At 31.2% G+C, this 13,907-nt stretch overlaps 2 protein-coding genes across 2 annotated transcripts in view; one reads left to right on the top strand and one right to left on the bottom strand.

Annotated features, from left to right (window-relative positions):
* LOC125813113 (mitochondrial outer membrane protein porin of 36 kDa) overlaps positions 1-13,907 on the bottom strand; it is a 244,050-nt gene that overhangs the window by 149,483 nt on the left and 80,660 nt on the right. The window lies entirely within an intron of this gene.
* On the top strand, positions 7,224-11,561 carry LOC125813106 (SNF1-related protein kinase regulatory subunit gamma-1-like). Its single transcript, XM_049492589.1, has 6 exons — positions 7,224-7,328; positions 9,169-9,385; positions 9,471-9,913; positions 10,126-10,392; positions 10,489-10,661; positions 10,892-11,561. The coding sequence occupies exons 2-6, from the start codon at positions 9,217-9,219 to the stop codon at positions 11,172-11,174; spliced, it is 1,335 nt and encodes a 444-aa protein (XP_049348546.1). The 5' UTR covers positions 7,224-7,328; positions 9,169-9,216; the 3' UTR covers positions 11,175-11,561.

Here is a 13,907-nt window from a genome sequence, read left to right as displayed (position 1 = left end):
ATAAGGAGGTGATGTCATTTGATGTCACCATGATCGATGAAGACCATTGCATCTATGTGAAAAAGTCCAATAGAAATTTTGTAATTCTTTCTCTTACATAGATGATATTTTATTAGCTGGAAATAATCTGGAGTATATGAAGATTGTCAAGTCATGGCTTTCAAAATCATTTGATATGAAAGATATGGATGACGCAGACTATATATTGGGTGTTAAGATCCAAAGAGATCGTTCTAAGAAATTTTTGAGTTTATCTTAAGAAATTATATAAAGAAAATATTGGAACGTTTTCGAATGAATAGTTGCAAATCCATGGATACTCCTGTATCAAGGGGTGAAACTTTAAGCCTTGAAATGTGTCCAAAGACTGAAAAAGAAAAGGAAGACATGTCTCGAGTTCGTTATTCTAGTGTTGTCAGGAGTTTGATGTATGCTATGATTTGTACTCGCCCAGACATTTGTTATGCTGTGAGTATAGTTAGTAGGTATCAATCCAATTCTGGAAGAGATCATTGGAAAGCAGTAAAGAGAATATTCCGATACTTTAAGGGAACTGCAGATCATACACTTTGTTATAATGGATCTGAATTATTCTTAAGAGGTTATACAAATGTTGATTGGGCTGGTGACCGGAATGATAGAAAATCAACATCCGGTTATGCTTTCTTACTAAATGGTGGTGCTATTTCATGGAAAAGTAAGAAGCAAATTTGCACAACTCTTTCAACTATGGAATCTGAATTCGTGGCTTGTGCGTCTGCAATACAAGAAGTTGTTTAGTTAAATAGATTCTTTGAGCATTTGAGTACTGCGAAGAATTCTAAGGGTCCCATGATTCTATATTGAGAAGGTCAAGCGGCTATCCCATATACAAAGGATCCTAAGTATTACAGCAAGACCAAACACATTGACATCAAGAATAACTTTGTAAGAGACGTAGTAGCAAGTGGATAAATAACTTTGCAATACATTCCTACACGTGAAATGATAGTTGATCCTTTTACGAAGGACATCTATAGAGGCTTGTTTAAAAAAATGTTAAGGCTCTAGGTTTGCGTAGAATATGATGACATTTCAGTATTGTAAAATAACTTAATTGTTATAATAATTGTCTTCTATATAATACTATTTAATTTATGTTCAAATGTAGTATGCATGTGATATTTTGTAAGAAATAAAGTGTGTCGAATAAGTCACAGGATTGGCTCTCTCACACGAGCAATCACCTCTTACATTGAGAAACGTGAAGAGATGAGTTTCACCACCATATTATGACTTGTTTGGTGAGCTAGACAAATGTTCTCTAAGATATGAGTTTAAAGATCACTGAAAAAGAGAAACTAGGTACGATGTTGGATAATCGAAAGAATGAGACACATACACCAATATAAGGTGAAAACATCGTAGCACGTGTTTCATACCATGTGTGTCAAGTGATCAATGGGTCAATGCAAGAATGGTTCCATGTTTCTTCATTGTGTTAGATCCTGAAAAGTAAAAATGACTTTTCAATGAAATACCCTTTGACCTTTTGTTATTTCTTGAAGTTTCTATCGATGTTGCTACTTTAGCATGTTACTAATAGCCATGAATGATTCGGCAATGCAGTACATGTCTAGGAAATCAGTTGAATTGAAATAGATAGATTCAAGTGAAAAGTAAAGACGATTAATTGAATAATAAACTAGTATACACGAGCCAACTATTGCACTAACCATATTAATATTGAGTGTAAATGTGTGTATAAAGTTAAACATGAACTCGAGTTAACCTCTTTAAGAAGATGAAGGATCGAATCATTGAAGTAGTGAATGAAGTCTGGGGTATTGTGAGTAATAGTATTCTCATATAAGTAGTGAGTAACAATATTCTCAAATAAGTAGTGAATATATTCCTTCCAAATGTGATTGGATTTCTATGTGGGGTTTGGAAAACCTTAAAGTTAAACTCTTGATGCTCACAGGTAGGGGTGTACATAGGTCGGTTTGGTTTGGTTTTTCATTAAAAAAAATCTAAACCAATTATGTCAGTTTATTAAATCTAAAAACCCAAATCAAACCACATAAAGTCGGTTTTTTCGGTTTCGGCTTTAATCGATTCTTTCGATTTTTTTCGGTTTTTCAGTTTTTTACAACTATATGGTATTTGAAAAAGAGATCAAATATATTTTCACTTACCTGTGTGATAAGCTAAACTTAAAAAATGTTAAATGAATAGAAATTTTTGAAAGGACGGTAAAATTCATATGAGTACAAAATATTTTTTTTGAAATATGAACGTTCATTATGTTAAACTAATAAGATTGAAGGCTACAGGCAAACTGAATACAAAATATTTACAAAGTAAATTGTTTGTTAACTTCGAATTTGAAAAACTATAACAATATAATTGTAACTTTGGATCTTAATACAAAATAAAATATTTACAAATTTTACAAGCCCAAGTTTGAAATAAAATATATAAACATTGAAAACTATAAACTAACTAAAAATATATTAACAAAGTAGATTATAAATAATATTAAATATATATATATATATATATATAGATATATATATATATATTATGTCGGTTTGGTTTGAGTTCGGTTTAACTTTTTTTCATTTAATACCAAACCAAACCAAGAGTGGTCGATTTTTTTTTTCAACCGCCAAACCAACCAAACCAAACCACAATTCGGTTTTTTTTCCGGTTTGATTTGGTTCATCGGTTCGATTTGACTTTACGGTTTGACTTGTACACCCCTACTCACGGGTCGCACGAACTATTTGTTATATGAATTTTGTGTCTAGTTGGTGTTGTATTAGCTTGAGTCTTGTCCACCATATGTGAAGTGAGAGATGTAAGTTTTGGGTCGTGGTTCGCCCATGTAGACCGATCCGACCCGATCCAAGAAGTTGTCTGATAAGAGATAAGAACTAATTATCTCTTATTTGAAAAAGGAGGGGAACAATTATTAAACTGAAAAAATTTCCCAACCCCTCTTGATAACAGGATTTATTCCTTTACAGTCAAAGAAGAAAAAGACAACGTAAAAATAAACAACAAAAAGATAACACAAACCATAAGAAGAAAAAAAAAACTTTTTATGTCTGAAGATAGACATTTAGTTTGTGAATCAAACTTTGTTTCCTAGTGATTCAAAGTGGGACTTTGGACCAATCATGTTAAAGTAGCAAAATCAATGACTTTCGCTGCAAAATATAAGGTACACAACTCGTCGATTTTGCTCTGTATATCTAACAATATTCTATTGATATATTATCAGATTTTAGTCATCCCCCAAAAGAAAACATATTTTTTTATTTAGAGTAATAATTTAATTCCAAACATTTCATCTTATTCTTAATAAAATATATATATATATAAAGGAGAAACATAGAGATGGTGATGTGACACCTCTCTATGGCCTCCATTTATATTTGTCTTTTTCATATTTTTTTTTACCATTTTTTCTTCATTATTTAGGTATTTTATTTTTAATATCTCAAAAAGTCTTCACATTCAATTACTCAACTTTTCACCTAATACTATAATATATATTTAATATCTTTAATAAAATAAAAAATAACTACCAATAACTCACAGCTCTTCAACTTATAATCTTAATAATATTCATAACTTTTTTTTAATCTTCATAACCCCCAAAATTAAATTTATTAGTTTATGACACCTTATGGTATTCCTCCTCTTTTTCTATATAAATTCATACTTTGTAGCAAGAAAAATTTCATTCAGAGTTATTCTTTCACTTCTTCATCACCATATCATACATTAGGGCGAGGAAGAAATGCTAATCATCACATCATATGGTTGCTTTCAACAAAGTCATAAAGAATCTATGGGTAAAAATGCTTCTTCTATTTTTTTAAAATTATATTTTAACTTTAATAATTTATGTGATGTTATTTATTTTGTTTAGTCAATTTAACTAATCTTTGAAACTAAATTGAATAAACTCAATCCAAATAAAATCACAGAGTAACTAACAATTTCATAATATACTATTTGTGCTTGTAGGGTGAAGAAGAAAGTTGAGGAAGATACAAAAGTAGAGAAAATTGTGAATTTTGGAAGAAGATAATGTAGAGTCTTACAATAAAATTATTATTAAAGTAATTTGATCTTTTTAGTTTTTCTTTCAAATTTTCTATATTTCATTATGTACTTTATTGAAGAACTTAAAATATAAAGATTTGTTTTTCCTTTTCTTTTATATGACTATAGTTGTACATACATAATTCATTATGTTAAATTATGGCTAAGTTCTTCTAAATTTTTATTATGATAATTTTTTGCAATATTCTAAAACGAACATTATGTACTCGATGTTACTGTTTATCTATATGACAAAGTGCATTCCTAAATACGACACTAAGATTAGAAGCATTTTAAAGAGCGTAAATTTGATAACTTACAAAAAGAAAAAAAAGAGCGTTATCCAAGCAATGAATTAAAAAAATTGACAACAAATTTGAGAATTTGTATAATTCTAATGAAAAACTAAAGAAAATATAAGCATTATATGAATACTTTCGTTTTTTAAAAAAAAAAGACAAATATCCTATTTATTTTTTTCTTTTTCTTTTTTTTGAAAAATTTCACTATATTTTAATTTATTATTATTATTATTAAAAAAGTGTAAATTATTACTCTCTCCATTTATTTCTATTATATATTGTAAAAACTTAAATGTCTCAAAATTTATTATTCTACTTATTTCTATTCTTTATTGTAAATTTAAAGGCCTAAATATTTAACTCCAACCTTTCATTCTCCAAGAAGAATGAAAAATTTATATGTATCTATATTTATTATATAAAGCTAAATATTAAAAAAATGATTTGACACCTCTCTTTGGCCAATGATCCTTAATTATTTATTTTAATTTTTTTTATTATTATAATTTTCACTATATTTCTATTTATAATTACTATTAAAAAATGTGTCAATTACTATTCCCTTCATTAATTTCTTTTATTTATTACTCTATAAGAATTTAAATACCTCAAATTTTACTACTCCACTTATTCCTATTATTTATTGTAAATTTAAAGACAAAAATATTTATCATTCAAATCTTTCATTTTCTCCTTAACGAATGAAAATTTATTAAAATAGAGTAGTCTAATGAAATGTCATTTCAAATAGCTTGAAAAAAAGTTAAATCACCCCTTTAACTCTCCTAATTATGAGATTTCTCTTTTTATCTAATTTTCAATAATCTAAAAAATATTTACATAATTAGTCAATTGAAGAATAAGATAATTGCTCACTAAATAAAATTTAAAAATGGAAAGGCGTAACTCTCCAAAAAATATATATTCTAACATCCATTTATATTTATTATGTTTTATGATGAACCCATGATTAAAGCTGACACAAAAAAATATTGCACTAGCCAAAAAAGATAATTTTTTTATTATTTTCTTATTTATTTTATTAGTTTTTAAGAATAAAAGTCACAATTATTATCATTTATTGTCCAAATTTTTCATATTCTTTATTGAAAATCAAAACTCATCCACATATTAATATATGAAATCATTGTTATTCGTTTTTAACTTCTTCATCTTTATGTAGTGTTTGGATTACATAGTTTATTCGGTTTCTATACAAAATTGATATTTGAGCTCTCTTGTGTATTTATTATTTCTAATTTTTAATGTAATTTTTTTATGAAATATTAATTTTTGTGTCTTTCATATGAAAGTTTTGTGTAGATATATAACAAAAATTTAAGCTATTAATTTTATCAATTAAACAAATTGATATGCTCATATTTTAAAGTAATAATTGTGAAAATTTTAAATTATAAGTAAGAAAAATTACATGGACTCTAAATTTATATAGTTAAATAAATATATAAACGTAAATAGTATTATATAAAGGAAATTATTAGTGAAATAACATAAATAATTTAAAACACCCAAAAATGAGATTGCAACGTATATAAAATTGGTGCATAAAGAAATATGTCTTTGTATTGTTCCAAGGAAAAAATATAATTCTCTTCTTATTTTTCTTGAAACTAATTTAATTCTATTGTTTTTTTTCTTTTATTGTTATTTTTCTGTTTGATTTTTTCATATATATATTTTAGTATTGCAATTTCTTAATTTTTTTTATATCAATTAATATAGAAAAATATGACTGCGCGAAGCGTGGTTTGGTCAACTAGTGATTTATAACTATAAATAAAGGGAAAATTGTATAAAATAACAAACTATTAATTTAAATTAAATGTATAACCACAATTTCATTTTATTGTAATCTGTAGCAAACAGTTGCCATTCACCTCTCTCCCCAACGAATCTCGCTCGCCACTCTCCCTCGACTTTCTCACTTTATACAAACACAAATGTATAAATTGTGTTTGTGTTTGTATAAAGCGAGAGAAAAATGTATATACAAATACAAATACATATATTTTCGTCCTATACACTTATAATTATACATATAAATCTTCCCATACCAGTTCTCTTTTGCCTTTCTCTCTTTTTTGCTTAATACAAACACAAATTACAATGTATAATTTGTGTTGTGTAAAGCGAGAGAGTGATTTGATATACAAATATTTTATTTCGATTCAATTGTATACAAATTCAAATTTTATGTAGATATACAAACACAATCATTGATACATATACATAGTAGTTACTAGTTACATATATACAATTGAATTGAGAGGCTGCCAATGATTTATACAAATCTGATGCTCCATAGCAAACATTATGTTTGCTATGGAGTGCAATTATACAAACTATAGCTATAACTTACAAATATGATTTTTATGTTAGCTAAACCTAAAGTTTACTCTAAAAAAAATTCATGAATTTTTACAAATAACAAATTTAAAAAATCTTCAAATTTTTCTCTTAAAACTACATCCCGAAACAAGTCTTACCCATTTAAATTGAGACAAAAAAATGTATTTTTATATAAATTTACATTTATTATTAACTTTTAAATAAGAGCAAGTCTTACCTATTCAAATGTTAAAAAGATAAAATTTTCATTATATGATGATCAAAACATAATACATTTTAATATTAAATGTGCATTCAGATATTTCGTAAATATTCTCATAAGGTGATTTGTTATGAGATGATTGGTGTTGTGGTGGTGGGTTATAATACATGGATGGAGTGACACGTGGAGGGTAAGTATAACAGATGGCAAAGCCCACAGAAACCAAAAATCAGTGTAGTAACTAACTTGTCATCTCATCATCACCAACACACAGTTTTCGCCCTTCAAACACCAAATTACACATCTCACTCTCTATCAATCACAAAAATTAAAACCTCTGCAGAGCCGCCTTACAGGTACTCTACATTTTTTATTCATTATTATTATTAATTATTATTTTTGATACTTGTGTAGGCTTAGGAATTTATCAGAATGTTCATAATTAGGTTAAAATTGAATCTGAAAAGAGAAAAATTTAATTTGATTAGGTTTGGTTTTGGTCCAATATTTTGAGAAATTGATGTGCCGAATTGAACTTATTTTTAGAAGTATACATTGTTTTTGTTAGTTGTGTGAACAAAGTTGCACATGGAAATGGAAAGTAGAAAAGGTGATGAATAACTCTTAAATGGTTTGAGATGTTTTGGGGAAAACCGTGGAGACGCTGCCTAGAACGGATAATATCACACCTAGGGGCGAGTTTACAGGCTAAAAAGGGGCACGTGAAACCATGATGTCGCTGTAAAACTAGATATTTTATGTAAATGTTTTCGTGTTGGCGCCCATCTTACGAGAAGGCTAAATAGTGCAATTGGTTGGATTGTTTAGTTATTTACCTGGGATCAATTCTCACTTAATATAATTTTTTATTTTTTTTTAGTGGTGTATCCATGTTCTACAAATTCTAAGTTCGCCTCTGATTACATTATGTTTGGACAATATCACACCATTTTTTTTGGACTGTTTTAGCCCAATAGTCTTTAGTTTCCAAATTCAGGCAAAATAAAAATATGAAAATGGAGAAAAATATAATATGTTAGTTTAATCCTTACATGTGTTTGACGTGGCTGCCACATCATTGAACCATCATTTGGCCATGTTGACATGGCGTGCCACGTCAACATATCCATGTCTTATATATGATCACGTTGACCGGAGCCAGCTTGGATGAACCCCCTTCGGTGGAAAATTATACTACCAGGTTAAATTTAGTTTTTTCATGTAGATGTCGAAAGTAATTGGTGTGTTTACTTTTTCAAATTTTGAACCTCTTGGTGAAAATCGTGGTTCCACCATCCACTTCAACATACCTTTCATGTAGTTAAAGTTCTTTCCATATGGCTTTTTGGAAGGACAGTCCTATAAAATTCTTCTCTAGTGTGACTCTCACTTATTTATTGTGCTTGTATTCAGCGCGACTTTTAAATCTATCCTATACACAGCTAAGCAAGTAATGTGTTGATCAATGTACTCTGATTGAACTCTGCATAAATTGTTGCAACTGTCCAATTTATGATTTTGTTCAGACTTTGGTTGGGGGGAAGGACCTACTCAGGAACAGAGTCTCTGAGATACCCGAGTTCACGATACAAACATAATTACACAGATAGAGAGGTTGATGTTATGATGCTTATTTTTGAGAGGCATAATACATAATGTGTCCTTTAACTCGACCTCATTTCACATTTATACCCTTCAACTTTGGGTGTGCACAAGTAGACACTTTAACTTGTATAAAGTTGAACAAGTAGACACATGAGTCCTACGTGACATAGGACACCACGTATGATGAAAATTGTCATGTAAGATGCCACGTAGTACACATGTGTCTATTTGTTCAACTTTATACAAGCTTAAGTGTCTACTTGTGCACACCCAAAGTTGGAGGTCATAAATGTGAGCGGAGGCCAAGTTAAAGGGTATATTTATGTATTATGCCTTTTTGAGATGATACCGAACAGACAGAGATTTTACTGTTTAGGATTAGTTTCATCTTTCAGAATTATTCTCAAGTGGAAATACAAAGTTACAGACATTTGTAATAGGTTCTAATAAGCCACGGAATCCTTCAATCAAGTGTAGGCATAAGTTTGTAGCAATGGTGTTTTCCTATTGATCTGATGGTCAGAGATTCTACTGACTATCACTATCTTCTTTAAAATTTATTGATCTGATTGTTGTCTTGCTGCTTCTCAGGAATATATTCTTAGAGCCAGGTCCCCTTCTCTGAGTATATTGAAGTAAATGGCACAACCGAAAATTACGGAAAATACATCGAAACTTGCAAGCTATGATGCTTATTTTGAAATGGTCCAGAGAAGAAAGAAATTACCCCGTAATTTACAGGAAACTTTGACTGATGCATTTGCAAATATTCCAGTTTCATCCTTCCCTCAAGTCCCTGGAGGCAAAGGTATATAATATAGACAAGTTTTCTCGTGATTATGTTTTTGATATCTAATGTTGTGTCCTAAACGGCTTCGTATACCTCATTCCAGTGATTGAAATAGACGCCGAGACTTCTATAGGCGATGCTGTTAAAATTCTTTCAGAATCCAACATCCTCTCAGTTCCTGTGAAGAACCCAGCTGCTCAGAATAGTTTGGATTGGAGAGAAAGGTACTTAGGCGTCCTTGATTACTCTGCTATTGTTCTTTGGGTGCTGGAGGGTGCGGAAACCGCAGCAGCTGCCATATCAGCAAGTTCAGCAGCAGCAGCCGGAGTTGGAGCAGGTACTGTTGGTGCTCTTGGAGCACTGGCATTAGGTGCAACAGGTCCTGCTACAGTTGCTGGTCTGACGGTTGCTGCAATCGGTGCAGCTGTGGCAGGTGGAATGGCTGCAGACCGAGGAGCAGGAAAGGATGCTCCAACTGCAGCCGATACGTTGGGTGAGGATTTCTACAAAGTTATCCTTCAAGAAGAACCCTTTAAGTCAACAAAGGTGAGCATGCCTTCTAAAGGATTGAATTGATTGATTAAGAGAGATTTTACCTTCTTATTTAGGGTGCTTATGTCTAAATTATTGACAGCTTCTTCGCGTCTTTAGTACTCTTTAACATGAAAAATAATGATCAAATCACAAGCGGTATAACAAATATATTCAGAGTATTTGCCATGAATACACATGACAAGGTCCAGTAATTACATTTGCAGGTGAGCTCCATTATAAAATCCTATCGGTGGGCACCATTTGTTCCAGTAGCAATGGACAGTTCTATGTTGAGTGTGTTGCTGCTGTTATCAAAATATAGGCTGCGGAACGTACCTGTGATAGAAAGGGGAAGTCCATACCTTAAGAACTTTATAACTCAATCAGCCGTGGTACGGGGTCTTGTAGGATGCAAAGGGAGGGATTGGTTTGACTGCATCTCCTCTCACCCTATATCAGAACTTGGCCTCCCATACATGTCCGCTGACGAGGTCTGTTATTTGTAACTTCTGAATACGATATATTTTTAAATTTTAACATTACAAAAGTTGTTGACTGGAAGTCTTGTCTTTCAATGTGTATGCCAGGTTATTAGTGTCCGAGACGATGAGCTGATTCTGGAAGCATTCAAGAAAATGAGAGATAATAATATTGGAGGTCTGCCGGTTGTTGAAGGACCAAAGAAGAAAATAGTTGGCAATGTAAGCATAAGAGACATCAGATTCTTGTTACTCAAGCCTGAACTATTCTCCAATTTCAGGTATGTCATACATATAATTGTTAGTTCCTCGCTGATATGACTATTTGATTACTTCTACAATAAATAACTAGAGTTTCAATTCTAGAGAGACTTTCTTATGGTTGAACTTGTGCAAGAAAATTGAACTCAATATTTAAATGGCAAAACGATTCGACTTTTATCACTATGCTCAGAGATGTTCTCCTCTTTCTTTTTGCACTGGTACTAAATTTTGCTCGTTCAAATAACAGGCAGCTGACAGTTGAGGGCTTCATGACCACCGTTGCTTCGGCAACCCATGATGCCACAAAGGCTGCTACACCAATAACATGCAAGCTCGGTTCAACTCTTTGTACTGTGATAGACACTCTCGCCTCCAAGTTAGTTCACAGGATCTACGTGACAGCTGAGGATGGCGATGAAGTAGTTGGTGTGATTACTCTCAGAGATGTCATTTCTTGCTTCATCTATGAACCACCAAACTTTTTTGATAACTATTTTGGATTTTCTGCACAAGAAATGCTTGGGAACTGATATGTTACTGTTGGTGAATAAAGCAGGATACGGGCGAGTTGCAGATGCAGTAAAAAGAATCAGCACCAGGTTTTAACATAAGATCTATGAAATAGTCTCTTTTACCAGTTTAACATGTACACGATGATCCTTTTATGTCAATCATGCAGCGCTATCGCTTGCTAGTTTCTTGAGTTCCCTTTTTTTCTGTTTCTCCGGCTCGTTCAAGGCTGTTGTAAAGAGAATTTAGGATTTACCATTTCATACCTAGTTTGATCTACAAGGGTATCAGCATACCTCGCCCTCGAGTTTGTACTTTGCTCTTACTTTAATAAAATTCAACCACCTCCAAGTCCCGTATTTTGTTACAGAAAATGTTGCCTCTTTTTTCTTCTTCTTAAATTTAAGCCATCACCATCACAGCTTAAAGCTATTAGGTGTGGGGAGTTTGGCTTGACCCCCCTACCATGTCTATAATTTCCAAGATAAGTTACACAAAAATAGAGGGGGGCATGTACCTAACCTCTGGCAAAAATAGATAGTGGAAACTAGGACATCAAAAAAGGAAAGGCAACAAACCTATAACCTTCAACTCGATAAGAAAAATACAAGATTCAACTAAGAACATCTCCAACCCACTCTATTTTACTCTCCATTCTCTATATTTGGAGAGTAAAATAGAGAATTGGGTCTCCAACCCTTCTCTGTAAAGCTCTCTATTCTCTATTTATAGAGAGGTGAATAGTTCTCCAAATTTGGAGAACTATTCACCTCTCTATTTCACTTTTTTTATTATATTAATATTATTTCTACTATTTGTAATTAACATATTATTTTTCATATAAGACTATTAATTAAATTTCTAATATTCGAAATTCGTTTTAAATATAATATAACATTTTAAAAAATATATTATTTAGTATATACTACTTTCATCCAGAATTAACAATAATTAAAAAAAAAAAATTCTTCAATTTTCGTCACTTTAAGAGATAATTTGATAGTATTATTATTGATTTTCACTATGAAGAATGCACAAATTTAAATGACAAAATAAAAATTTTAATTTAAAAATACAATACATGACATAATAATGTAAATACAAGATAACAATACAATACATAACATAATAATTTTAAAAATCACAACAATAATTTAGTAATCTGGTAGGTTGTTTCAGATTTAATAATATTAAAAAAAAAGATAGTGTTAATAAAAGATAGTGTATGATCTAGAGAATTGTTGTGTTTGTGATTGTGATTGTGGTTGTGTTTACTGATTTCTTTTTTCAATTTTTTAAAATTTAGAATAAAACATAATTTTATACTAAATAAAGAATTTTAAAATAATAATAATTTTATATTACATGAAAATTATATATTTTGAAAAAAAGAAAGAATGGGTTTATATTATGAAATAAGAAAATGAAATAGAAATATAATTAATAATATAATATTGAGGAAAGAGAAGAAGATTCTTTTTTAGAGAGTAAAATAGAGAATTGAGTTGGAGTTGGTTGTCTGAAAAAATAGAGAACTCTATAGTTGGAGAGTAAAATAGAGTGTAGGGTTGGAGATGTCCACAAAAGAATTACATTTGTCATATCATCTTCTTATGCAAGGTAGTTGCCATCTATCTAGTTGAAAGAGTCCCTTCTCTTCTTTCGGGAGTTGTTGATAAGAGAAGTAGAAGGTACTATTTCCACTCGATGTAACTTAATTTGGCTAGGAAGTCAGCCATTGCTCACTTCTACCCCTTTCATAGCCTTGACAGTTCGTTTGATAAGGTTTTTCAGCTTCACATTGTTGGTGTCTTTTTCTTTGAGCATATTTGTAATCACCATTGAGTCGAACTCCAGATCGTATTTTTCGTATTCAGTTTGATTAAACCATTGTATTGCATAGAATGCTACCATTACTTTTGCCTGACTGCTGCTTTTACATTGAGTTGGGACTGAGAAAGCCATAATGAGATGACCAGTGTCATCTCTGAGAACCCCTCCAATGCCAACCCCTCCAATGCCAGCCCTGAAAATACTTTCTTGCATATAGCTTCTATTTGTGTTGAATTTGATCCTTCCGGTCACAGGCTTGGTCCAAACAACTTGCCTCCATCTAACAATAGGTCTGTACCTTTCAATTCTTAAGCAAATTTGAACTCATTTTCCTGGTATGTCACAAGTTGGGAACACAAATAGTTGCTTTAATGTTCCATAAGATTTGCACTTCCATTCTAGTTGTCAAATATTTGGTCTGATCTCCATATCTACAAGATGTCCAATTTTTTCAGATTTCCCATGCTATACACATGGGACTGATTTGTTGTACCATTTTATGCACACTGTTGGCAGTGTTTATATTCCACCAAGCATTGAAGAGAATTCTAATGTTGCCTCCTTAGTGATTGGTTCCAAGGGGGTTTCCAAAGTTATTCCATATGCTTAGCCATCTCACTATCACTAAACACATGTTGAATTGATTCATTTTGAGGTATTGTACAACATAGGCATTTGGTATCCATTAGATTACCAAACCTTTGGAGTACCTCATCAAAAGGTAGCTTTTTGAGCATCATTCTCCAAGTAAAAGGATATTTTGAAAGGTAAGCATTTGTGCCAAACCTTACTCGGGATGCCATCTTTCTGTCTCACTTCTCTTATGCTTTGCCAACCAGAAGAATTTGTATATTGACCATTCCGAGTAATGTTCCAAACAACATAGTCATTATTATTAGCATCCCCAATAGGAATGTTAG

This window comes from Solanum verrucosum, unplaced genomic scaffold, assembly GCF_900185275.1.
Source record: "Solanum verrucosum unplaced genomic scaffold, falcon-dt-bn FXZP01000746.1, whole genome shotgun sequence".
NCBI lineage: Eukaryota > Viridiplantae > Streptophyta > Magnoliopsida > Solanales > Solanaceae > Solanum > Solanum verrucosum.
The sequence above is the reverse complement of the archived record's forward strand: the minus strand, read 5'-3'. Positions and strand labels throughout refer to the sequence as shown.

What these genes read in the sequence shown, in the direction of transcription:
- LOC125813106 (XM_049492589.1), top strand. Translation starts at nt 9,217, where the DNA reads ATGGCACAACCGAAAATTACGGAAAATACATCGAAACTTGCAAGCTAT. An exon ending in AACCCTTTAAGTCAACAAAG is followed by an intron (nt 9,914 to 10,125) that starts GTGAGCATGCCT and finishes TTACATTTGCAG; the next exon opens with GTGAGCTCCATTATAAAATC. An exon ending in CATACATGTCCGCTGACGAG is followed by an intron (nt 10,393 to 10,488) that starts GTCTGTTATTTG and finishes TGTGTATGCCAG; the next exon opens with GTTATTAGTGTCCGAGACGA.